Raw genomic sequence first — 24,744 nt, forward strand, 5'->3', positions numbered from 1 at the left:
AGCAGGCTGCCCACAACACCAATATAGTCATTGTGGACTCTGCCAACCAGAATGTAGACGGGGAGGTAAATCAAGCGACACACAAGTCCCCAAACCCCTTCGAACACAATGCGTATGGCGTGGAGGCCAAAACACGCCCTCAAGACCGCCAAGCAACCAGGCCATGCAACTATTGCGTTAACTGTTACTCAGAGACCACCTTGTGAAAGTATGCAGATCCCCAAAGACAACTTTAAGCCAAAGGGTTAAAGAGAACCTAAAAAAAAACAAACAACAGGAGCGTCCTCCGCCACAATCAAACACTAATTGCCAGCTTCACAGGAATATGAGAAGACACAAGTGGCTTGTACTGTAAGTAATCAAGCCCGCTGGGCTAGTCTCTTTCGGGTGTGATAATCCGGTAGTTAATCTCATTTCATATGTCATAGGCCGACTGGCTCAAGTTATCAACACTCTCGATTTAGCATCAGGGTAATATTGCTATGTCAATTTTCGAATGTCATGTTCTTTTCTTTGCAGTTTCGTATTTCAAACGCGCGTGATTCAGTAGCTGTAGAATGGCACCGAGGAAGGGTTTCTCGCCCTTCACTCGGGTCATCAGCCCCGAATTAAGTCCACAATTGAATTGGTACATTCTTTGTTCGAAAGTTTGTGGATCAACGCCGACACAATATTTTAAGCGGTCAACTGTTGTCGCCAGTTTTCCAGGCGATTTTCAAAGAATCGACGGTGCCCACATTCGGCTGCAAGATGGCCGCCATTACTCTAATGCACCAGTCATTTGAAACCCCCGGACCCCCCCTCGGGGATGACCGGGGTATTGCGGGGACATTCACTTCATGTTCACCAAATATTTGTTCCCCGGTAGTCGGGGGATACGCTAAAAGTCACGGTCTTTGCCTCCCGGACCGGGGGATAAGCGGGGCAGTCACTTTATGGTCAGCGGTTTTCATTTTCGCGCCGCATACTAATTCCGCATGATTCCGCATACATTTTCATCGCTTCGTACCGTGACGATGTTTTGCAAAGTTAAATATCGAGGCGTAAAAAAAGCGGTCATAGCCGATGACTTGAAGAGTTTGGTGAACAAAGGTAGGCATATTTTCACTGATATTATGTAGATTTGTAATTATAATATGCTTTAAAATGCATCTAATGCACCGATACCATCTTATTCGCGAATTCTTCATAAACACTTGACCTGGCTTGACCTATCGACAGCTAGAAACGACACTTAAAGCTTAAACTATGCATTTTTTTGCGCTCTTTGGCTTGATATCAAAGTGAGCATAACTTTTCTATAACTTCCCTTCTGTTTGGATTTCGATACATTGACCAAAAAGCTATGAAAAGGGGTTTATGAAAAGTTTTTATATTCCGATCACGCATGCTTTCAGTCACGTGCCAGATCAGCCAACGCGAAATTCGATCCATACAACTTCGTGCTTCCTACGCATTCTTTTATAGGGCTTTTTGCATTTGGTTGGTAAAATTCGATAGGTATAATTTCGAAACTCCGTGGACAGTCTCTTGCTACTAGTTGACGTTTGAAAGGGAGTACCTTGTATGTTGGACATATGGGGGCGGGGGAGTTCACCATTCACTTTTGCCCCAGGGACCGGGGAGTTCACTGGCTCTCACATGCATAAAAAGTGAATGCCCCGCTAATGCCCGAGGGGGGGGGGTCCGGGGGTTTCAAATGACTGGTGCATAACAAGAAGTCTTCAAATGCAACAGAAATTGTCTGTTCCTCGTTTGGGTTGATAACCACTTTGCTTCGCCGTTCTTCTTCGGAAAGCTCTGAGTTCATTTCACAGCTGAGAGATTTGCTGAACATAGTAGATCTCAGTAACATTTCTGTTGACGAAGAAAACGAAAGGGAAGCAAACAAACGACCACGTGCTTCACGGCGCTTGGAAATGCCAACGACACCAACGAACAAGACGTCGTCATCTGTGGCCATGACACCCCCAAACAGTGGAAACTCGCAAAGTGCTGAAAACAAGAATGTTTCCCCAAATCTAAAAGAAATCAGCGAAAAGAAAGATTTGGATACTCCAGAAAAGGTGCTGTTGATGAAGCAGCGAAGCAGTCGCGACATCAAGGACGTGCATGACGTGTGCGACAGAAACAGGGAAAGTTTGGCGATGGTACTTTCAAATATGTGCGCATTTGGCGACCCAGAAGCGAAGGCCATTGTCCATGAAATTGTCGAAGAGGTGGCTGTAAAAAGGGGAGTAAAGAGGAGTGTGGAAGAGCTAATTGGCGATGATACATTGACGAAGTACGTGGAGTGCCTGAGAGTTCCTGATTGGAAGCTTGTCCTTTTCCAGGCGATGGCGAGAGTTTCTGCGAAAACGTGGCAATCCGTGATTAACATCACAGGGCTCGGAAGGTCGGGGGTAAGATGTTTAACTACGGTAGTCTTGCTTAAAAAAAAAATGAACTGTTCCACCGCAAGCCCCAATGTTTCAAGCATCTTGTTTCTTTTGTTTTATGCAGTTTTATTTCCCTAAGCGAAGCCTAGTATGAATGTTTATCAAAAGTGCTAGCAAATTAAGTTTTTAAAAGTTAGGATTTTTCCCGCTAAACAAGAGTCAGTGAACTGTAACGAGGATTACTTATTTGTATAAGCGGATGGCGGTCCTTCAACTGAAGTTATTAGTAGCGCTAATGAGTGTCAAGTTTTCCTGGCTAGAATGTAATGATAATTCTCTTAAGCTGCACCTTTTAGGGTATAATATATGTGAGCCCATGGTGGGCAGTCTTATGATTATACTTTGTTTTCCAGAGCAATTTGAGCCTTTGAGCCAGTGGTAAGCTCTTTTTCAGCTGGCGAAATAAGCTGGCAGCCTGCTCTTAGGGACAAAACCCTGGACCATTAACATATAAGGTCATCGCCCAACCTATAAATGTGCCATGACACCAAGTGTAAGACGTTCATGTTCATGTTAAAATATTATCTCTAAAGTTTTTTCCCATGAAATTCTGCCGATAGGCACTGTTTAAACTGGTAGAGCTGTATTTATGAAGAATTCAAAACGTATTTGAGGAAAATAAGCAGTGTTTTAACGGTAAAAGCCATACTTTAACTCATTTCCTCATTTCGTCATGTTCAAAGTGATAAAAGTTTCTCATAAAATGGTTGCGAAGTCCCTTGCTGACTGTAGCAAATGTATTGTTACAGGTCAAAATTATGTTCAAGGGAAGAAACCTACAGACATTGATTCCCTTTTCCCTTTGTTTCCTGGTGCTAGTAGGAGACAAAGGAAACAAAGAATCAACCAAGATTAAAAAGTTTTATCTTTGCGTTCTATCACTTGCTTTCTGTTATTTTCTTAGAAATCCTTTCACGTGCCTCTTCTCCTCAACTTGAACCAGATCAAGGCAGCTAAGAAGGTGGTTTTTGGAGTTTGTAAAGAATATATGGGGGTTAAGAAGGTGGTTCCTCCTATACAAGGTTTCTCTGTAAATTTGAGTTCTGTTGTGGAGCTGATTGTAAGGGAGCAAAGGCTACACCAACTGTCTTCACATGCTTTGCGACTGATGATGAAGCTTGATGGGAGACCATTCTGGGGTAAAATTTTCATAATAATGCATGCTGTCTATACAGTTTTGTCTTTTTATTATTATTATTTTTTTATAAAAGGTCATTCCCTACGCATGATGATCATCCACACACTTTTTTGTGTATGTGTTTCAAATCAACATAGCTATGACTGTGAAATTTCTTTGGCCTTGTAAACAGTTCTTTGTGTAGAAGGTGGTTATTATAATAATTTGTATGATGAAATGCGTTGGTGAGGGGTGCAGTTTTTGTCTTGACTAATTTAGTGCAAAAAATTGTTTTGTAGGTAGAGCTCAGGTGTTGTTTGGAATTGTTCCTCGTGATGGTGCTGTATATAGCCAGCAAAGTGCAAAATCAGTCTACCCATTGACAATTGCCAACTGTAAAGAAAACAGGTCAGTGAATTGCAACTTGCTTGAACTCTTTACTACCTTTGGTTAGAATGTGCTTGTGGTTGTATGTGCATTTAACTTAAATATAATGACAGATTTTTGTAAGCCCCACTCAGTCAATACAACAACATTATTAGGTCATGCATCCACACTGAGATCAGTCTAAATGGATCGATATCAATATCCCCAATTTGGCATAAATGCACTAAATTGAATAATGACCATAGATTTTCAATTTTTGTTTGTTGAGAGAGACAACCTCAAGATTCTTCTAGAGGATATCAACCATCAGAAGAAAATATTAAAGGAACAAGGAATCACTATTGATGGTAGACATTACTCTGTTGAATTTCTTGGTAAGAATCAGTCTTAGTCTTGGAATTTGCTTTAAAAATAAACTTCTTATTCATATGATACTTTTTACAGCAATTTATTGTGCTTCTACCCAATTGGTAGTGTGACTAGAACTAGATAGAAGCAACAGTCAAACTTAAGTAAATTAAGAGTTTTCTTATGTAGTAAAACATGTTCAAAATTAAACTTCAGCAGCAAGAAATAAAACCTGGAATTTATTATTATTGTATGTCAGTAATTGAGTTGAGCACCTTTTTATTTTGATGCAGGGGAGATTAATTTTCCTGAAAGTTTAGTATATATTTTAACTTTTGCTTTCCCATTTCTGTTATATAACTTAGTGGTATTGGACTACAAGACCTTGGTACTTCTTTTGGTGAAGAAGATGAATGCTGCATTCATGTTAGGTGGCAGAGGTGTCAGTGTCGAGTTCTGTTTCATCTGTAATGCTATCAGGGTAAAGTACTCAAATAATGTAGAAATTAGTATATGGCAACCGCAACTTGTGCTGTTAATGTCGAGGTGTATAAAAGTGCTGCCTCAGTTAATCAACTGTTTTTACACCAATTTTAGATGACTTTGATCTTTGCCAATATTCGGGAAAATAGTTAGCGAGTGATCGAAACATCAAACAGGTTTAATTCAGCCAAAACCTTTTAATGCTGTACAGTACTTATTTAAAGGTCATTCTGTCTTAAAATCACTGAAATTGTGCATACATGTACTGTAAAAAGAACAGGGTTCGTTCAGAGTCACGAATTCTTGAAAAAGTCTTCATTTTCCAGACCTTGAAAAAGTCTTACTATTGGAGATAAAGTCTAGAAAAATAATTCAAAGTCCAAAGTTTTTTTATAGCTACAAAAAGTGCGTAATAAGTGAATTTTTTCCCCTGTGGTCAAGTCAATTTCACCTGTAGCTAAGACATTTAATCACAGAATAAGAAGTTTCATAATTTTCTTATGTCTACATTGCACCATGGTTACTGTGCGTTTGCAGTGCATGATGAAAATAGCTTTGTTCCCACGTTTTTCAAGGTCTCTATTGATCATCTATTTGATAACCTTCAGTCTGGAAATATGAATTCATGTTTTGGAAAAAAGTCTGAAAAAAGTCTTGAAATCTGTATGAACTCTGACCAAGATAATGTGAAGCATGATAAATGTGTAATTCTATCTGAAATTGTAAATTTTTCTAACTTATTTCAACACATTATGTACTATTATTAAGTTTGATTAGTGTTGCTGTTTTTTTTCAGGGTTGCAAATGTCATGATGTTGCTCCAGATGAGACATGTCTAGATTGCCTCAGAAGCAAATGCAATATAGGAAGGTATGTAGGCATTTGGATCCTTGTCATATTTAATTACATTCAAAAACATAAAGGGGATTTTCTTACCTGTACATAACAAAATGAATTTTCTAGCTCATGGTGAAATGACTTATACAAAAGCATGAATTGAAATTAAGTGAATGGTTTGGGTCTTTTTAATTGTTGTTAGTAAACTGAAATCCTCATACACGATCTTAAGCCAAACTTTCAAGGTTGCCAGAAATTGTCATCATACTGTCAGGAAAGGAGTAATCATAGTTTGGTAATTTAAAAAGAAAAACAAAAAAATATTTTTAGAGAAAAACATGACCTAATTCACTGCTTCAGAAAATCAATCATTCTTTGAAATTGCCTTGTAGATCAACTGGGATACGAGATGACCTAGTTTTTCTTTTGGATGAAGAGCTCTGCAATGTTCAACTTTGTGCTCTCCATATGGAGATGCGCAACACTGAACAGTTGTTGGCATCCATTGGTCTTCTTGCACACAAGGTGGATTCCTTAGCAGAGGCCAATGCTGCCCTAAAAAACTATGGCCCAGAGTCATTTCATGGTGATCGAATCTCAGTAAAGAAGAAATCAGATCAACAGTCTGCTATTACAAGGCAGAATATCCATGTCAGTTCAATGTCTGGTAAGACATTTCCTAAAATAATGTTTTCAAGAGATGTTTTCCATATGTGTTCTGTAAAATTTTTTTGTTTAATTTGCTCTCATGCTGTTGTGTTTCAGGTCCAACTGAACGGGAAATCCTCCAGCACCTTGAAGAAATTGTAGAACTCGCACTACCGTTGGATAAATTCAAGAAGCCGTACAAAGATGTGAACACGGCAAAAAATTTGATCTTGAACAGAGTTACATTTTGCCAGGCTCATGTTTGTGTTAGTAAGAATTAAACAACTATTATTGTTAAACTTGCAAATTGATTTAACATCATATGGTCAAGTTCACTGGTAATGTGTATTCATTGAGTTCATACAGCGTCCAGACGATCCGTCGGAGTGCGCTTTAGGAATCAAATACCTCTGTGAGTATTTCTTTAATTGCTACAGTCTCCTATGTAACTGAATTTTGTTTTAGTTAGTTAGAGGTAACTAACACAGGCAGTTCAGGTCACACACCCATGGTTGCAGTGTAACCCAGTGTTTTCTTTAGGAAGAGCTAACTAACATAGGCTGCACTTTAGGTGGCACACCCATGGGTGCAGTGTAACCCAGTGTTTTGTTTAGGTAGAGCTAACTAACATAGGCTGCACTTTAGGTGGCACCCCCATGGGTGCAGTGTAACCCAGTGTTTTGTTTAGGTTGAGCTAACTAACATAGGCTGCACTTTAGGTGGCACACCCATGGGTGCAGTGTAACCCAGTGTTTTGTTTAGGTTGAGCCAACTATTATAGGCTGCACTTTAGGTGGCACACCCATGGGTGCAGTGTAACCCAGTGTTTTGTTTAGGTTGAGCTAACTAACATAGCCTGCACTTTAGGTGGCACACCCATGGGTGCAGTGTAACCCAGTGTTTTGTTTAGGTAGAGCTAACTAACATAGGCTGCACTTTAGGTGGCACACCCATGGGTGCAGTGTAACCCAGTGTTTTGTTTAGGTTGAGCTAACTAACATAGGCTGCACTTTAGGTGGCACACCCATGGGTGTAGTGTAACCCAGTGTTTTGTTCAGGTTGAGCTAACTAACATAGGCTGCACTTTAGGTGGCACACCCATGGGTGCAGTGTAACCCAGTGTTTTGTTTAGGTTGAGCTAACTAACATAGGCTGCACTTTAGGTGGCACACCCATGGGTGCAGTGTAACCCAGTGTTTTGTTTAGGTAGAGCTAACTAACATAGGCTGCACTTTAGGTGGCACACCCATGGGTGCAGTGTAACCCAGTGTTTTGTTTAGGTAGAGCTAACTAACATAGGCTGCACTTTAGGTGGCACACCCATGGGTGCAGTGTAACCCAGTGTTTTGTTTAGGTAGAGCTAACTAACATAGGCTGCACTTTAGGTGGCACACCCATGGGTGCAGTGTAACCCAGTGTTTTGTTTAGGTAGAGCTAACTAACATAAGCTGCACTTTAGGTGGCACACCCATGGGTGCAGTGTAACCCAGTGTTTTGTTTAGGTAGAGCTAACTAACATAGGCTGCACTTTAGGTGGCACACCCATGGGTGCAGTGTAACCCAGTGTTTTGTTTAGGTTGAGCTAACTAACATAGGCTGCACTTTAGGTGGCACACCCATGGGTGCAGTGTAACCCAGTGTTTTGTTTAGGTAGAGCTAACTAACATAGGCTGCACTTTAGGTGGCACACCCATGGGTGCAGTGTAACCCAGTGTTTTGTTTAGGTAGAGCTAACTAACATAGGCTGCACTTTAGGTGGCACACCCATGGGTGCAGTGTAACCCAGTGTTTTGTTTAGGTTGAGCTAACTAACATAGGCTGCACTTTAGGTGGCACACCCATGGGTGCAGTGTAACCCAGTGTTTTGTTTAGGTTGAGCTAACTAACATAGGCTGCACTTTAGGTGGCACACCCATGGGTGCAGTGTAACCCAGTGTTTTGTTTAGGTAGAGCTAACTAACATAGGCTGCACTTTAGGTGGCACACCCATGGGTGCAGTGTAACCCAGTGTTTTGTTTAGGTAGAGCTAACTAACATAGGCTGCACTTTAGGTGGCACACCCATGGGTGCAGTGTAACCCAGTGTTTTGTTTAGGTTGAGCTAACTAACATAGGCTGCACTTTAGGTGGCACACCCATGGGTGCAGTGTAACCCAGTGTTTTGTTTAGGTTGAGCTAACTAACATAGGCTGCACTTTAGGTGGCACACCCATGGGTGCAGTGTAACCCAGTGTTTTGTTTAGGTTGAGCTAACTAACATAGGCTGCACTTTAGGTGGCACACCCATGGGTGCAGTGTAACCCAGTGTTTTGTTTAGGTAGAGCTAACTAACATAGGCTGCACTTTAGGTGGCACACCCATGGGTGCAGTGTAACCCAGTGTTTTGTTTAGGTAGAGCTAACTAACATAAGCTGCACTTTAGGTGGCACACCCATGGGTGCAGTGTAACCCAGTGTTTTGTTTAGGTAGAGCCAACTAACATAGGCTGCACTTTAGGTGGCACACCCATGGGTGCAGTGTAACCCAGTGTTTTGTTTAGGTAGAGCTAACTAACATAGGCTGCACTTTAGGTGGCACCCCCATGGGTGCAGTGTAACCCAGTGTTTTGTTTAGGTAGAGCTAACTAACATAGGCTGCACTTTAGGTGGCACACCCATGGGTGCAGTGTAACCCAGTGTTTTGTTTAGGTTGAGCCAACTATTATAGGCTGCACTTTAGGTGGCACACCCATGGGTGCAGTGTAACCCAGTGTTTTGTTTAGGTTGAGCTAACTAACATACGCTGCACTTTAGGTGGCACACCCATGGGTGCAGTGTAACCCAGTGTTTTGTTTAGGTAGAGCTAACTAACATAGGCAGCACTTTAGGTGGCACACCCATGGGTGCAGTGTAACCCAGTGTTTTGTTTAGGTTGAGCTAACTAACATAGGCTGCACTTAAGGTGGCACACCCATGGGTGCAGTGTAACCCAGTGTTTTGTTTAGGTTGAGCTAACTAACATAGGCTGCACTTTAGGTGGCACACCCATGGGTGCAGTGTAACCCAGTGTTTTGTTTAGGTAGAGCTAACTAACATAGGCTGCACTTTAGGTGGCACACCCATGGGTGCAGTGTAACCCAGTGTTTTGTTTAGGTAGAGCTAACTAACATAGGCTGCACTTTAGGTGGCACACCCATGGGTGCAGTGTAACCCAGTGTTTTGTTTAGGCAGAGCTAACTAACATAGGCTGCACTTTAGGTGGCACACCCATGGGTGCAGTGTAACCCAGTGTTTTGTTTAGGTAGAGCTAACTAACATAAGCTGCACTTTAGGTGGCACACCCATGGGTGCAGTGTAACCCAGTGTTTTGTTTAGGTTGAGCTAACTAACATAGGCTGCACTTTAGGTGGCACACCCATGGGTGCAGTGTAACCCAGTGTTTTGTTTAGGTTGAGCTAACTAACATAGGCTGCACTTTAGGTGGCACACCCATGGGTGCAGTGTAACCCAGTGTTTTGTTTAGGCAGAGCTAACTAACAGGCTGCACTTTAGGTGGCACACCCATGTGTTTAGTCCAAATTTTATTTTGATTAATTTTTGCGTTCACTTCCTTTTTGGACACTACGTGACTACTTATATCATGTTAGTTTCGGATGGTCACATGACCACAGCAAAAGCAGATCACCACGTGTTTTCAAGTGTAGTGTTATAGAGCAAATGTTTTGAATTTCTCATCGATTGCATCGCACAGAATGTAAGTAGTTTTGCTCTTTAGTGTCGCTTTAGGTTTATTTAGGTTTTCTTTAGGTTTATTTGTCATTTTTGCTTATTTTATGTTCAGTTTTCACCGTTCATGACCAGTGATCACCGATCGAACCAAGCACGAGAAACTTGGCGATTAAAGACAGATTAATAGTCCAATCAACGCGTCGAAATTTCTGTGTCGACCCCAACATTGTGAAAAATTCTACAAAGTACGAAGAGAAAACTGTGTTTTCACCTGGATTCTCGAGAAAACGAACGCTCCGAACCGACCGAACGGAATCGCAGGAATCTCTGGACTGGACCGCGCGATAGTGGATCGCGGAATGGACCCTGAGGACTCAGCGAAAGGAGCAGTTGGATACTCCCTACGCCAGGACCCCGTACCAAATACTCAAATTGATTTTGGTGAACTTGTGTATCAACGCGAAATAAGCGAACAACGCAGACTTGCATCTTTGTGGAACAAGGAATCTAAAGAAGTTGCCTTTGAAACACAGCAGCTCCAAACTCTCCTCTACACTAATTGGGAGCACTTGTCCGCCCGCAAAATAGTAGATCGTTTAGCTATCATTTGGAAATCCTTTGAGACTGTACACTCGAAGTACCTGCCAGGCATACGTGACAGCAAACGACTACAAGAAGTACAGCAAAGGTTCAAGTCCCTCAAAGAACAGATGATGTTTACAATAGAAGAATGCGAAACCCAAATACGGACTGATCAAGAAACACAAAAACGTGATGATGAACGCTCCATTAAAAGTCACAAGTCGCACCAGTCTCAGAGCTCCACTACTTCAAGATCCTCTTCGTCGTCCCGGAAAGAAAGGTTTAGAGCCATGCTTTTAGCAAAAAAGAAATTGGAGTTAGCGAAGAGTAGGGCACAAGAGGAAGCTGAGTTGGCGAAGAGTAAGGCTCAACAAGAAGCCGAATTGGTCAAAGCAGAGCATGAGCGGAGCGCAAAGAAGGAATTGAGACTACTCGAGGACGAAGCCGTTCTAGCTGAGCTGGACTGGAAGATTGAAAATGAGTTCGACGAGGAAACTGGTGTTGTTAATGGTGTGGACAATATTGTTCAGACAACCTATCCCATTGAGGAGAAACCACTGGGACAGTCACCTCAAATTCAACTTGATGATTCAGAACCCCGAACACCAAAAATCCCAGCACCGACACCCAAACCTTCACTGCCTCTTATACCTGTCAGTTGCTCCACCCCCCAAGACACAGCACCTGGTTCGTGCAAGGAAAAGCCAGCCACTGAGGTCAAATCCAATATTGCCGATACTGCAAACAAGGGAGCACTGCCAGTCACTGAATGCCAGCAGCCACCATACCAAGCCCCACGAACCTTCCAGTATAGACCTAAGTCTCAGCCAGAAGACAAAGTAATAGAGCAAGCCCCTAAAGACCATGTAGCAGCCATGTGGAAGGTACAGCTTCTGAACGGAATCTCTCCTACACCCTTTAATGGCAACCCAGCAGACTTCCCGTTCTTCAAAGAACAGGCACATACTCACCTTGAAAGTGAGCTACTAACTGATGCGCAGCGGGTAGAGTACTTACCGAAGTTCCTGAAAGGAGAAGCCTTGGAGGTCATCAAAAGAAACCGAGGCTCCTCCTATAGTGAGCTAATGAAGATCTTAGAGGAACGCTTTGGTCGCCCTATTCAGGTGACGCAAGCCTGCATCGAAGAGTTAGTCTCAGGCCCCAAACTTGCCTATGGTGACAACATGGGTCTGCTTAATTTTGCCGAGAAGCTGAACACTTCAACCAAGGTTCTGAAGGGAGATGTGGAACGCGAAGCAAGCGTAGCTACCAATTTGAGAAGAATCGTAAACAGACTCCCAAATGATTTAATCACCAAGTGGCAGACCGAAAACTACGAGATTGTTAGCCGTGGTGGAACTGCACGACTAAAGGACATTGCAAAATTTGTGAAAAGGCAAGCGTCAATAAGGAATGACCCAGTGTTTGGAATGCAGCCGCAAAGGGGAGAAAACAGGACAAACAAGTCCCCCCCCAAAGCTTCTAAAGGATCGGACCTGCCCACGAAAAATGCTACGATCAACGCCACATCGCTTAAGAACGCCCCCAAGAAAGAGAACTCTGCAAACTGTGCAATTTGCAAGTCTACTCCCCACCGACTCCAGGAGTGCCCAATCGTCAAACAGTGTGACCGTGTAGCCGTGCGTCGACAATATGCAGCATCGTATGGGTTCTGCTTTAACTGTGGTTGCCATAATCCCGATCACAGTGGTACTTCCTGTCCTGAGCCACCAGCTTGTTCTCTGTGCCCTGGACACCACTTACCAATACTGCATAGGGACAACAACAATGGACGCAGAACTCCTGGAAACAAGAACACTCATAACCCCACTAACCGATACAGTACTCCGACTGCTGACCCAATAACCCGGCAACCACAAATGGAGCAAGGCACAAGACAGCCGCCCAGCGACAGGCCACAGACTTCGATTACATCTGCCGGTGTCAGCACCACAAGAGCCCAAGTTTTGTTAAATGTAGTTCCTGTAACCATTACTGCAGAGAACGGTGGTTCCCTTTCTACATATGCATTTCTTGACAATGGCTGTACCGATACCCTCATTGACAAAGAGCTTGCTGATCATCTTGACCTGAAAGGGATCTCGGAGCAAATCGGGATTAAGACTATTACGAACAGCGAGGAGCTGGTGGAGAGTCGACGCGTTTCCTTTACTCTCAGTCCTGTAGAAGCATACGGTGAAGACATTGATGTTAATGAAGCTTACGTTCTCCCTGACCTGAATCAATCAGAACGAGTTTTGCCGGGGACAGTAGATGTCCATAAGTATCCGCACCTTCAAGACCTTACATTCCCAGTGGTGGACTTTGAACGAGTCTCGATCATTGTGGGGAGTAACGTCCCTGTTGCACACTTGCAGAAGGAAGTCAGAATCCCGAAAGACAACAAGAGCGGCCTCTACGGTTATCGGTACCCTCTCGGTTGGAGCATTTCAGGTCCATTGACTATCGCTGGGACAAGAAGAGCTGAGCTCAATTTCATCTCTGTTGGACACAAACCTGACGACTTTGTTGAAAGGTTTTGGAAGATCGAAGACTATGGAACATTGAAAGCAGGAGAGAAGCCCTTATCTGTGGAAGACAAACGAGCCCTAAAAATCATTGAAGAAACTACTACCCTTGTAGACGGGCATTATGAAGTTGGCCTACTATGGAAGGAAGATCAGCCAAAGCTGCCAAACAATCGCATTTTAGCTGAAAGACGAGCAGAATTGCTTAGACGACGCCTGACCAAAGCAGGAAATGAGCAAATGGCTGCTAAGTACCGTGGAGTCATGACTGAGTACATCTCGAAGGGTTATGCACGCAAATTGTCCCCTGAAGAAGCAGCTAGAGAAAGCTCGATAACTTGGTACTTACCTCATCATCCAGTGACTAATCCCAACAAACCTGACAAGCTCCGTATCGTCTTCGATGCCGCATCTGAGTATGAAGGAACATCTCTAAACAAGAATCTCGTTCAAGGGCCAGACATGACAAACAGTCTCGTTGGTGTGCTGCTGCGATTTCGACAGGGGCATGTAGGGGTAGCCGCTGATGTCGAGGCAATGTTTCATCAAGTGCGTGTGCGTAAACAAGATCAAGAAGCTCTACGATTCCTCTGGTGGACAGATGATTACGACAAACCCCCGGATGTCTATGTTATGGAAGTACACATATTTGGAGCAACCTCGTCCCCTTGCGTTGCAAATTGGGCCCTGAGAAGAACAGCCAGTGACAATGCTGAAAGGTTCAACCCGCAAGTTGTTGCAACTGTTGACAGGAACTTTTATGTTGACGATGCTCTGCCATCCTTCAGTGAGGAGAATACAGCATCTACTGTAGCATCGGACCTAGTGAAAATCCTGAATCACGGTGGCTTCAACCTTACGAAATTCATGACGAACAGTAAGAATGTTTTGGCAACCATTCCCACCGAGAAAAGAGCCACACCAGATCTGAATCTTGACTTAGACGAACTGCCAGTGGAAAGGGCGCTAGGGATTCGCTGGTTTGCTGAAACAGATGAGCTTGGATTTGACATCAAGAACTTGAATCGACCCGAAACAAAGCGTGGAGTACTGTCCGCCGTTTGTTCCCTGTATGACCCTCTTGGGTTTGCTGCGCCTGTGGCCCTTACTGCCAGAGTAATTATCCAGGATATGTGGAAGGCTAAGGTAGACTGGGACCAGCCACTCGAAGAAAACTTCTTAGCCAGATGGAAGTCTTGGACCTCACAGCTGTCATCCCTCTCTGCACTGCGCATCCCACGTTGCTACTTGCCAGCTGGAACAGATGCTTCCAAATGCAAACTACAGCTGCATATCTTCTCTGATGCCTCTGAAATTGGCTACGGTGCATCTGCGTATCTAAGAGTCGAGAATCCAGATGGGTCTATTCACTGCTCGTTTGTTGTGGGGAAAGCAAGAAATGCACCTGTCAAGTTCACAAGCATTCCAAGGCTTGAACTCCAAGCTGCTGTTCTGTCTACACGCTTGAATAAGATGCTGAGAGAAGAGTTGGACCTTCCTATTCAGAGCACCAAGTTCTGGACAGACAGCGAAATAGTTCTCCACTACTTGAAGAATGAAAGGCGTCGTTTCCAGACCTATGTCGCTAATCGAGTCGAAGAAATCAGAGGAAACTCACAGCCAGACGACTGGAACCACGTGCCAGGTGTCTTGAACCCAGCCGACGATGCGTCACGTGGCTTGAACCCCTCTGAGCTAAACCTTGATCACCGCTGGCTACGAGGACCAGAGTTCTTATGGCAACCTGAATCCTTTTGGCCCAACGCAAGCCTTCGAGAAGTCCCCGATGAAGGCCTAGAGCTTAAGAAAGAAACCCATGCTAACTGTACTGACATAAACACCAATGTCAAGACCCGCCAGGCAAGCGTACAGTCTAATTGCCCCCCCGCCACACCTGTTGAGACCACCATGCAACAAATAATAAGCACCTCCTCTGATTGGAACCGTCTCAGACGTCAAGTGGCTTGGCTCACACGCTTCACTCATTTCATCCGTGACCGGAAGACTGTCCACACAGGTCATCTGACTTTAGAAGATTACGATGCTGCTACCTTATCCATCGCAAAGATCGTCCAGCACGCAGCCTACGATCAAGAGATCAAGGATCTAAAGACCAGGGGCGAAGTCAGGGGATCCAGTAAGATCGCTAGTTTGAACCCAATGCAAGACGACCATGGTGTTTTGAGAGTCAAGGGACGTATAGCATCACCACCAGCTGCTGACACTGCCAGGAATCAAATAATACTGCCCAGAGATCATCCAGCGACAGTCCTGATGGTCCGCCACACCCATGCATCAATTGGTCACCTGGGGCGTGAACACCTCATAGCAAGGGTTCGAGAGACGTTCTGGATCCCACAAATAAGGGTGTTAACACGTTCTGTCCTGGGTCGGTGTCTTGTTTGTAAGAAGTTGAATGCCAAGCCGATGACTCAGCAAATGGCTCCCCTGCCAAGAAGCCGGATGATGGCGTACGAACCCCCATTCTCCTACACAGGAATGGATCTATTCGGTCCTTTATACGTCAAGCATGGAAGAGGAACAGCCAAACGGTGGTGCTGCTTATTTACCTGCCTGACGACACGTAGTGTACATCTTGAATTGGTTCACTCGATGGACACAAACGACTTCATAATGTGTCTGCGACGATTTATAAACCGTCGTGGTGAAGTGACTGAACTAAGGTGTGACAGAGGATCAAATTTTGTCGGCGGTGAACGAGAGCTGAGAGAGTCGATCGAGCAGTGGAACCAGCAACAAATTGTGCAAGAGCTTCTACAACGAGGGTGCAAATGGGTCTTCCAGCCGCCAACTGCTTCTAGCATGTCTGGGATTTGGGAGCGGATGGTGCGAAGTGCTAAGACTGTTCTGAAGTCTATCCTAGGGACCCAAGTAGTTACGGAAGCAGTTCTTCAGACGCTGTTGACTGAAGTTGAACGAGTGTTAAATGGGCGAGCGCTCACCGCCAATTCAGACGACCCAAATGACCTTCAGCCACTCACGCCAGCGCATTTCTTAATGCAGAGGAAGACTATCTGCCTACCCCCTGGCATATTTGAGAAAGCAGATCAGTATCACAGAAGGAAATGGAGGCAGGTACAATTTCTGGCAGACCTATTTTGGAAGAGGTGGTTGCGTGAGTATTTACCTACCCTGCAAGCCCGAGGAAAGTGGAGAAAGGTCTTACCTAACTTGAAGCCGAAGGCCCTTGTCCTGTTAGTTGATGACAACGTGCCGAGAGGATGCTGGAAACTTGGACGAGTCCTAGAGGTCTTCCCTGGCCCCGACGGCCTGGTGCGCACAGCGAAAGTCAAGACAAAGGACTCTGTGTTCATCCGACCTATTCAGAAGCTATGCCTACTGGAGAACGATCTTGAGAATAATTAGTCTAGGCTAGTGACGTTGGGCCTACCTACTGGGTTGTCCCAAGGCCGGCGGAATGTTTAGTCCAAATTTTATTTTGATTTATTTTTGCGTTCACTTCCTTTTTGGACACTACGTGACTACTTATATCATGTTAGTTTCGGATGGTCACATGACCACAGCAAAAGCAGATCACCACGTGTTTTCAAGTGTAGTGTTATAGAGCAAATGTTTTGAATTTCTCATCGATTGCATCGCACAGAATGTAAGTAGTTTTGCTCTTTAGTGTCGCTTTAGGTTTATTTAGGTTTTCTTTAGGTTTATTTGTCATTTTTGCTTATTTTATGTTCAGTTTTCACCGTTCATGACCAGTGATCACCGATCGAACCAAGCACGAGAAACTTGGCGATTAAAGACAGATTAATAGTCCAATCAACGCGTCGAAATTTCTGTGTCGACCCCAACACCATGGGTGCAGTGTAACCCAGTGTTTTGACATTTCCTTGTAGCATGTTAGCACCTTTTTATGTAACTAATGCATTAATTTTTTTCCAAATGTTTAGTACTTTGCAGAAGCTTTAAGCAAGGGCACCTTTGTTAGAGATTTTGGTACTCACACTGAGATAATTGATTTGGAAGGCTCAGGTTCGTAGAGTGACAGTAGTAGTGATACTTTTTTGTTCTTTGGCTACAAGTTCTGATTTTTTTCTCTTACGGACTAAAGAAGGTTACCATACTATAATATAACTTTTTGAGTGTCTTATATGCTTATGTGGAAGAGAAAAAAAAAACATTAGGCTTTGCTTGAGTTTGGACAATATTAAAATAAGAAAAGGAGCTTTTTGTTTTTAATTCCTCAAAAACATTTACCCAATGATAACAAATAGCTTTTATTTGCAACAGTTATTTGAATGGTATGATAACATAAAGGGCCTCTCATTACAGTCTTTCTCAGGTCTTATTTCAGTTTTTGGCTGTTTTTCAGATGTTAAAGCTGACCTGGAATCTCGCCTTGTTCAGTGGCAGAGCAAGTTGGATGAGCTTGATGTCTTTTTCAAGAAGCTGTGCAAGTCACGTAAAAAGTCATTATTCAACGAAGAGGATGCACTTGTGACCTCTGTTGCAAACATACAACTGGAATTGGTGAAAAGGGTAATTGTTGATTTTACCAACTGGAAGCTAATTTTGAGTTATCTGTGAGTTATTGTAATGTAATTGCTTTTTATTAGTGTAATAATTGTTAATTGTTTGTAAATCTCTGCCAAACACATCAATTGATTATTAAAGGTATACTGCTTCTCATATAAATGGAGTGTCACTGAGTCTTAGTCAAAGACTTATTTGTCTTAATACATTCTTAGTATTTAACCTATTGTATAAACATTAAATTCTAGGTGTGCAGGGAATGGAAGGAAATTGCCCTGATAACACGTGAAAAAGTGTTTAAAGAGACAACAAGGAGAGATTGACCTCTTTGATGTCAAGGTAAAATTATGTTTATTTATAACCTTGCTTCAATTTTTATTATAAGTCTTGCATTTTTATCTCTTACTTTTTCAACTAACAGCAGTGTCTATTTTTAAGGGTTTTTATTAGAAATATTAGCAAACACAGGAATGAGTTCTAGGAAGAAAATAATGTACATTATAACCATTGTATTTTAAGATTTATGTAAAGTATAGTTTGTATTTGTTCAGTTATTGATCATCCTGCTGCGGGCACCTTCCACCCTGAACTTTTTTATCTGCCTGCTCTATTTTAACCAGCTAGTCCCCACATATTTTGTTGCAGTTAGTTAAGCAAGCTAAATTAAAAACTAAAATGCATATCTTATTTTACACGTTTTTATGTAGTGCAAAGAATGGGGTTTCTTGTTAAGAGAACTATTTGGGAGCAGTCTTGGAATTGGCGATTATGGACATCTTTTGATTGATCATGCACCCATGCTCATGAGACGCTTTCTGTCCATGAGAGAATTTAGTCAGCAAGGATTTGAGGCTTCCCACAAGGACCAACGCCAGCTTTGGATGAAAGCCTCTAGCCATGATCGCCATGGAGAAGCGTCCTCAAGTGAGTTAGCCGTGGGAAATATAATTAACTTTGGCTAGTAATGTCTATGAAGCAGCACTGAGGTCATTGTTCTTGACCCCAAATGGAGTCCAGAGCAAGGATTTCGGCACTGTTTCACGGACAAACTTAACCAGAGTTTAATTTCATCTGTGGCACAGACTACAAATGAGTTGGCCTTAAAAGAAATTTCCAGTTAGCAAACTGTTCATAACACTACAATTTTAAAATCAAGTGTAATAAAATTACAGTACTAGCTTTTTTAGTCTTTTAATAATCTCAATTAAAATGGTAATAATATGTCCTCCTTTGTTCTTTCCCTGTATGATCTGTTACATTGCAGTTGAGCAAATGCTGTTACATTTCTATACTGAGAGAATGTTGTTCCTCCGCCTTTGTCTCCGAGAATCAATAAAATCAATTGAAGGTAACTTGTTAGCTTAATTCGTAATTGGCAATGAATTGGATTGCTTGTTTCAATACTGTGCTTTGCAACCATTGGATCCTGGCACCTTATTTTTTCTCTTTGGTGATTACACTTTGGATTTCACACGTTGAAAGCAATGGGCTCTCTTTCATTTTTCTTAGCACACAGCCTTGGCAATGTATTTGATGTTATTAATACATAAGTCAGGTCTTTGGTGCCTTCGCCTTTCATAGTTGTGAAATGGAGCAGTGTAGGAGCAGTATTTTGAGTTAATGGCCTTGAATACTGCTTAAAACAATATTTAAGTTTTTGCATACCAGAGTTCGTCTAAAGAGCTGAGATGGCCTTTCCTGATATATTATTTTCTTTTCTACTGTTTGGATACAAACGTCATGTTCATATAGTTTGTGAACCGGTTACTTATATTATATATTCTCTTTCAATACCCTATCATGTTAGTAAAGAGATGGAACATCAATAAAAGTTTAAATTTATATTTCAGCAAAGAACGGTAAACAGGATGACAGGTACACCTTCTATTTTGCTGGTTGTGGGTGGAAGTCAAAGGAAGTTTTCTGGAGCCCTGAAGACATCCAATGGATCAAGGTCATGGACCATCTCATGACACTGAAGTTTGGGCAGGATTTCTTTGAGTACATCCTTGATGCAAAAAAGACATGTCACGTGCGGGATGATTTCCAGCCCAAATTCAAGTACAGCAGAGAAGAATGGCTATGTGAATATGCAGACATGTTAACTGGCATTGACAATGTGATCTCAGTTGAGAATGGTATGTGTCCTTGACGAAGGTAAAAAGTATTTTTTGAAAAATCAAACTGTGCACCTGCACCTTTAACTAGAAACGCTTGTTACTTTTAAATGCAATATCATAGATTATATTTTATGAGGAGTTTTTTTTCCTTTCCCTGGGGAATGTCTACTTGGATATGTTACAGGTTAAATTTAATTTGAGGTTAATTTTGATTTAACCTAGGATGATTCTCTATTTTGACTTGGTTGTTATATTAATATTATTAGTATTAGTATTATCTGTCTTACTTTTTGAGAACCCCCCTAAAACAGTCAAGAAATCATTACAAGTACCATAATATTTTACTTTTGATGTTTCAGATGGCATTGATATGCAAACATCTTGTATACCATCAGAACTAGAAAGGAAACAATCTGTCGTACATGAAGATGTGGCTGTTTCTCAAGAAGTGAAACACGTTTCAACCTGTGAGCAGAAAGTGACTCTTTGTGATGAAGAATTGTCAAACATTGCCGCTGGTCAGGACAGGTATAACAGGTTTTTCTGCGTTGTTAACTTTGACTTCTTAAATCCATCCATATAGTCAGGACGTGTTATGCTTGGGCATCCTTGTTTTTATCTTGTCTGTCTTTTTTAATTTACTTTAAATCATCTGATTTTAGGCATTGTTTGCAACCTAGTCCTGTCAGATTTAAACATTTTACTCCTTTGAAATCTGCTATTGATGATGCGAGAGAAATTCCAGTGTCAAAAACATAGTTATGAACTTTCATATTAATAGTTTGGTGTCTATTAATATGTGATACGCTTGCAAAACACACGCCATTTTTAAATTATTATATTACATGGAAGACCAATTCAAATAGTGCATCTCAGCACTCATTGTTTTATATTTGTGTTTTTGTTTGTTTTGATAACTTCCGATTGTATTGTTTTCCATTTCTGTTTTTGGTAAAGGAAATAACACTCAAATTATTTTTTTAAAAATTAATTATGTTGTATTACTTCTTATCTGTAGAGTCATAGCTGTGTTTCCACCACCACCGGCAGTGGGCAAGATACAGATTTTGAAGATGGATCTTGAAACTTTAGAGGACGGAAAAGAAGTCAATGATTCTGTGGTGGATTTGTTTTTGATGTAAGAGTAACTTGAAGCTCAAGGCTAATAGATACATCATCGTGATTTCTACACTTGTACTCATGAAAATCAGTAGTTTATGGCATCATTTCTAAAATCAACCTTTATTATTTTATGATTAACAAGACAGTGACTGGCTTTCTGTTTAGAGTGGAACCTCACTATTGCAAAGGGCCAATGGACTGGCAAAATTTGTTTGCTGTAACGAGGTTTTGTTATATTTAGGTTCTTTTACATATACTGTAATATTCTGAAAATGAGCCCCTCCGTGTATAAGCCTCTCCAAATGTAAGCCCCCGGGGGCTTCTACATGGAATTTGCCCTCAAATACAAAGTAAAACAAAGCAAAAACAGTTATTTCTTTCCAACTGTAAGCTAACCCAATCGTTTTGAAACACAAATTTCCTTCGTAGATAACCCCCGAAGAACATAAGCCCCTCCAAAAATAAGCCCCTCAAAAAGGGCCTTTGAAAAATATAAGCCCCAGGGCTTATTTTCAGAATTTTACGGTATTTTAAATTTTAATGAGGTAAAGAAAATTGTTTGTTATATCGAGAGGTTCCACTGCAGTACTTGAAAATATTATTAACCTACTGGCTATCGATCAATATTGACAGAATTTTTCTCTTAAGGTATGCTGCATCTAAACTGGATGAAGAACTGTTCAACAAGTGCCACATATTCAGCTCCTTTTTCTTTTCCAAGCTGTCTCAGAGAGTTAAGATAGGAGGAGTCTCTGTTTTACCATGGTAAACGTGTACCATATCCTCATATTTCTTAAAGAGTAATTAGTCAGCTTTAAAATTTTAAGGGCTTAGTCACAGCTCATCATTTCTTTCACTGGAAAATCAGAGCTTCCTGGCCAATAAATATGTTTCCCATGCATTATTTCAAACGTTAAATTTCGTTTGTGTTTTCTTTATAAACTATTACACTTCCGTCACTGCGATTTCAAAAATCACAATCTTGTTTCATTTTCTCTATAGTCCCGAGGACCGGCATGTAAGTGCTGCAAGATTTACAAGAAATGTGGACATTTTCCAAAAGATGTTCCTCTTCATACCTGTCTGTAGAAGGTATTTTCTACAATTTATTAATGTTTGCAGTTAGTGGTGGATGCTCAATTTGTTGTTTCTCTAATCTGATAGTTAGGCAATTTAATCCAGGAAGCCATTGAATTATATATATGTAACTGTGAACTTAATAATTTTCAGGTGATGATAGGCAATGACTCCCATAAGTTTGCCAGAAATGTACAAATGGTGTTTGGTCTGGGTACTCAGTAAATTATTGTGTTTAAAGTTTTTCTTTTTAACCAGTTACATTGTCAGACTCCCTTTCTCCTTTTTGACTTTTATTAAAATATACAGTCAAAGCCTGCTTCTCATTATTACGGACAGTTTGCTTTGTCCCCAGGAAAGAAAGCCCCAACATTTTCTTTACACTTCGTTAATACGGACACTTTTTATGGCCCCCTCAGTGCCTGTATTAGCAGGGTTTGACCCTGTTATCACCTCTTTTCCTTTTAGCGGACACTGGTTCTTGGCACTAATCTATTAAACCTACCCTTTTTGGTTGGAAAAGCACGAATGGACAAGAATTCGTCGCGAAGGTGTGTAGTTGAATTGCTTGTTGATGATTAGATACCTTATAGCAGAAAACTCACTTGAATTCCTATAGCTGTTAACCGAATGGAGTGTCAGAAAAAAATATTCTGTCCTAAATATGCAGTTTCAAAGTGTTGTCTTTATTTGTCATTGATATTTGCAGGGCTCCAATCATAGTGATTGACTCAATCGTCTATGGCTCAGAGGATGGGTTTTATGACTGTCCTTCATCAAGAGAACAAGAGGCACACCTCATTCGCAGGTAACTTAGTTAATTGCAGTGATAGTTGGTGAAACGTTTGTTATACCCGTTTTGTTTCCAATACAATTTTTATTGCGGCCATATTTTTTAAGGCTAAACCTGCTATTCTGATTTGTTCGCAGTTTCGTAAGATGCGAATGGTTGGCTAAGGGAGAGAGTTCTTCTCCTGACTTCACTCCTGAATCGATGCCCCTATACTACCCCAAGGTAAGACGTTAATCCAGTGATCAGAACATTCCTATCTCGGAAGTATTTTTCTAGTTCTTTGTTGTGCATTGATGAGACAGATTGCTCGTGAAAGAATTAACTCGGAATCCACCAGAAAATTGAGTAATTTTACTTTTCAGTGGACAAAAACCTTGTACCAGAATAATTTAAAGAATATTGTATTATTGTTTACATTTTTCAAGGGCTAAAGATGTAATTAGTCATCTATAGTATCACCAAAGAAAATTTCTGATGGGAGCCCGAGAAAATGAATGTAAAATTTCACAAAATTGCATCTTACACATGAACTTTTCAGAATTTTACCTGTATTTTCACAATTCTTGTGAAATTTGACATTCATTTTCTCGGATCCCCATGAGAAATTTTCTTTGGTGTTATTACAGATGACTAAATACATCTTTAGCCCTTGGAAAATGTAAAAAAAGAATGCAATCTTCTTTAAATTATTCTGGTACAAGGTTTTTATCGATTGTGAGGTGAAGAGGGGACGATGATGATGGTTTTAGGTAGCTATCTTTCCAGTCAAATTGACGTCTTTAAAAATGTTTGGTCCCACAGGTGCCGCAACAAGAAAACGGTTACGACTGTGGAGTATTTGTTATGCTGTTTTTTGAGACTTTTTTAAATCGAAAGGTAAGTCTAACTTTCTCTGTATCTAACACTATGAAACTGTTGACTGAGAAATACATTATCTTTCACTTACAGGCAGAATTGCCCAAAGCTGATTTGCTGATACAAAGCGATTTTATTTCGTTACTCTTTTAAACATTTTGGCAACCAGTATTTGTTTTGTTTTTGGGCCAAGAGTTTTTTTAGTGACTTGCGTTGATGAAAAAAATCCATTCAGTTGATTGCACAGTGAAGTAAGATTTTACAAAAGAATGTCCCCTAATAAATTTTTGCCTTAAAGTGGGATTAGTCATGATGGGCATCACTATTTTTGCTTGGCTCCAATGTTGAACAGTCTGACTTCTCTTCTGGTCTGACTAAAACCTTAACAGTTAATTGTTGTTTCTCTCTTAGTGTCCTTTGAGAGACCTACTGTCAGGCCAAATCCTACCGTGGTATGATCAAAGTGCAGCTTTGCCGATGCGGGAAAGAATGACAGATCTCATTCTAGGATTGGGAAATAGTCTTAGTTCCGATTAGGTTGCTTAAATAAATGTAAATAGTTCAGGGTGAATCTTCTTTTATATTTCTGAAGCCTAATGACAGTGTTAGAGACGCTCTTTGCTAATAAAAGGCTGCGACGAGCTTTAAACAGGCAGCGTGGTTTACTGACTAACATTCCAGGATTTAAGTTATTTTTTCTTTTCGATTTGGTTGTTTCGATATAAGTCGTTTTCATACAGGCTTAAGCAGTGAAAGTCAAACTACACAACAATTTCTACTAAGTACACTACGCGAAACCAATAGCTCGACGTATACCGAAACAACCGGTAAGCATTTTGTAATGAACATTTTGCGAACATAAACGTAAAGGTTCGGAAAAACGGGCAACAAAAAACGTGCAACTTGTCTTGCAACATTGCTGCAAAACGAGTTGTGTGGCGATGTTGCAAAACAAGTTGCACGTTTTTTGTTGGTCGTTTTTCCGTACCTTAAGGCATTGCGGTCCTTGATTTATGAACTTGGAGTGAACGAATTTATCGATCGAACGCAGTACATTCAGAATACCCGGCCACTTGTCGAGACGCTTTTAGAACGAAGCATAGACACAAAAATGTCTTTTGTTTTTTTAACGAAATGCAAACAAGTGGCAGGGTGTTCAGTGACCTAGCCGAATTATAAGAGCGGAGTTAAAAA

The 24,744-nt window shown here is 41.3% G+C and overlaps 3 protein-coding genes across 5 annotated transcripts; all 3 read left to right on the plus strand.

Moving 5' to 3' along the window:
- Window positions 1-1,776: 1,776 nt before the first annotated feature.
- On the plus strand, window positions 1,777-18,428 carry LOC140931231 (uncharacterized). 2 transcript variants are annotated; one of them, XM_073380997.1, is made up of 12 exons: window positions 1,777-2,402; window positions 3,343-3,577; window positions 3,855-3,963; window positions 4,213-4,316; window positions 4,656-4,771; window positions 5,570-5,643; window positions 6,003-6,277; window positions 6,376-6,524; window positions 17,001-17,082; window positions 17,423-17,589; window positions 17,832-17,922; window positions 18,291-18,428. In XM_073380997.1, exons 1-11 carry the CDS (start codon window positions 1,920-1,922, stop codon window positions 17,904-17,906), a joined length of 1,869 nt encoding a protein of 622 aa, XP_073237098.1. In that variant the 5' UTR covers window positions 1,777-1,919; the 3' UTR covers window positions 17,907-17,922; window positions 18,291-18,428. The 2 variants fall into 2 exon arrangements, 1 of the variants encoding a protein (XP_073237098.1); XR_012164939.1 differs by lacking the exons at window positions 17,832-17,922; window positions 18,291-18,428 and having other exon boundaries at window positions 6,376-6,670; window positions 17,423-17,559.
- Window positions 9,820-16,869, plus strand: LOC140931229 (uncharacterized). 2 transcript variants are annotated; one of them, XR_012164938.1, is made up of 2 exons: window positions 9,820-16,702; window positions 16,790-16,869. XR_012164938.1 is itself a non-coding variant. In XM_073380996.1 (2 exons), exon 2 carries the CDS (start codon window positions 10,324-10,326, stop codon window positions 16,459-16,461), a length of 6,138 nt encoding a protein of 2,045 aa, XP_073237097.1. In that variant the 5' UTR covers window positions 9,820-9,989; window positions 10,077-10,323; the 3' UTR covers window positions 16,462-16,869. The 2 variants fall into 2 exon arrangements, 1 of the variants encoding a protein (XP_073237097.1); XM_073380996.1 differs by having other exon boundaries at window positions 9,820-9,989; window positions 10,077-16,869.
- A 1,173-nt stretch (window positions 18,429-19,601) lies between the features above and the next one.
- LOC140931232 (sentrin-specific protease 6-like) lies at window positions 19,602-22,710 on the plus strand. The gene is made up of 7 exons (XM_073380998.1): window positions 19,602-19,740; window positions 20,063-20,231; window positions 20,722-20,841; window positions 21,474-21,590; window positions 21,828-21,917; window positions 22,371-22,453; window positions 22,612-22,710. Exons 1-6 carry the CDS (start codon window positions 19,719-19,721, stop codon window positions 22,399-22,401), a joined length of 549 nt encoding a protein of 182 aa, XP_073237099.1. The 5' UTR covers window positions 19,602-19,718; the 3' UTR covers window positions 22,402-22,453; window positions 22,612-22,710.
- The last annotated feature ends 2,034 nt before the right edge of the window (window positions 22,711-24,744 follow it).

Source organism: Porites lutea, chromosome 3, assembly GCF_958299795.1.
Source record: "Porites lutea chromosome 3, jaPorLute2.1, whole genome shotgun sequence".
Taxonomy (NCBI): domain Eukaryota; kingdom Metazoa; phylum Cnidaria; class Anthozoa; order Scleractinia; family Poritidae; genus Porites; species Porites lutea.

Bases quoted from the DNA above. Each gene is read 5' to 3' on its own strand.
- LOC140931231 (XM_073380997.1), top strand. From the start codon at position 1,920: ATGCCAACGACACCAACGAACAAGACGTCGTCATCTGTGGCCATGACA. The intron at 4,317-4,655 runs GTAAGAATCAGT...TATATAACTTAG, and splicing joins TTACTCTGTTGAATTTCTTG to TGGTATTGGACTACAAGACC. The intron at 4,772-5,569 runs GTAAAGTACTCA...GTTTTTTTTCAG, and splicing joins TCATCTGTAATGCTATCAGG to GGTTGCAAATGTCATGATGT.
- LOC140931229 (XM_073380996.1), top strand. From the start codon at position 10,324: ATGGACCCTGAGGACTCAGCGAAAGGAGCAGTTGGATACTCCCTACGC.
- LOC140931232 (XM_073380998.1), top strand. From the start codon at position 19,719: ATGGTATGTGTCCTTGACGAAG. The intron at 21,591-21,827 runs GTAAACGTGTAC...TTTTCTCTATAG, and splicing joins GGAGTCTCTGTTTTACCATG to TCCCGAGGACCGGCATGTAA. The intron at 21,918-22,370 runs GTATTTTCTACA...TTTTCCTTTTAG, and splicing joins TTCATACCTGTCTGTAGAAG to CGGACACTGGTTCTTGGCAC.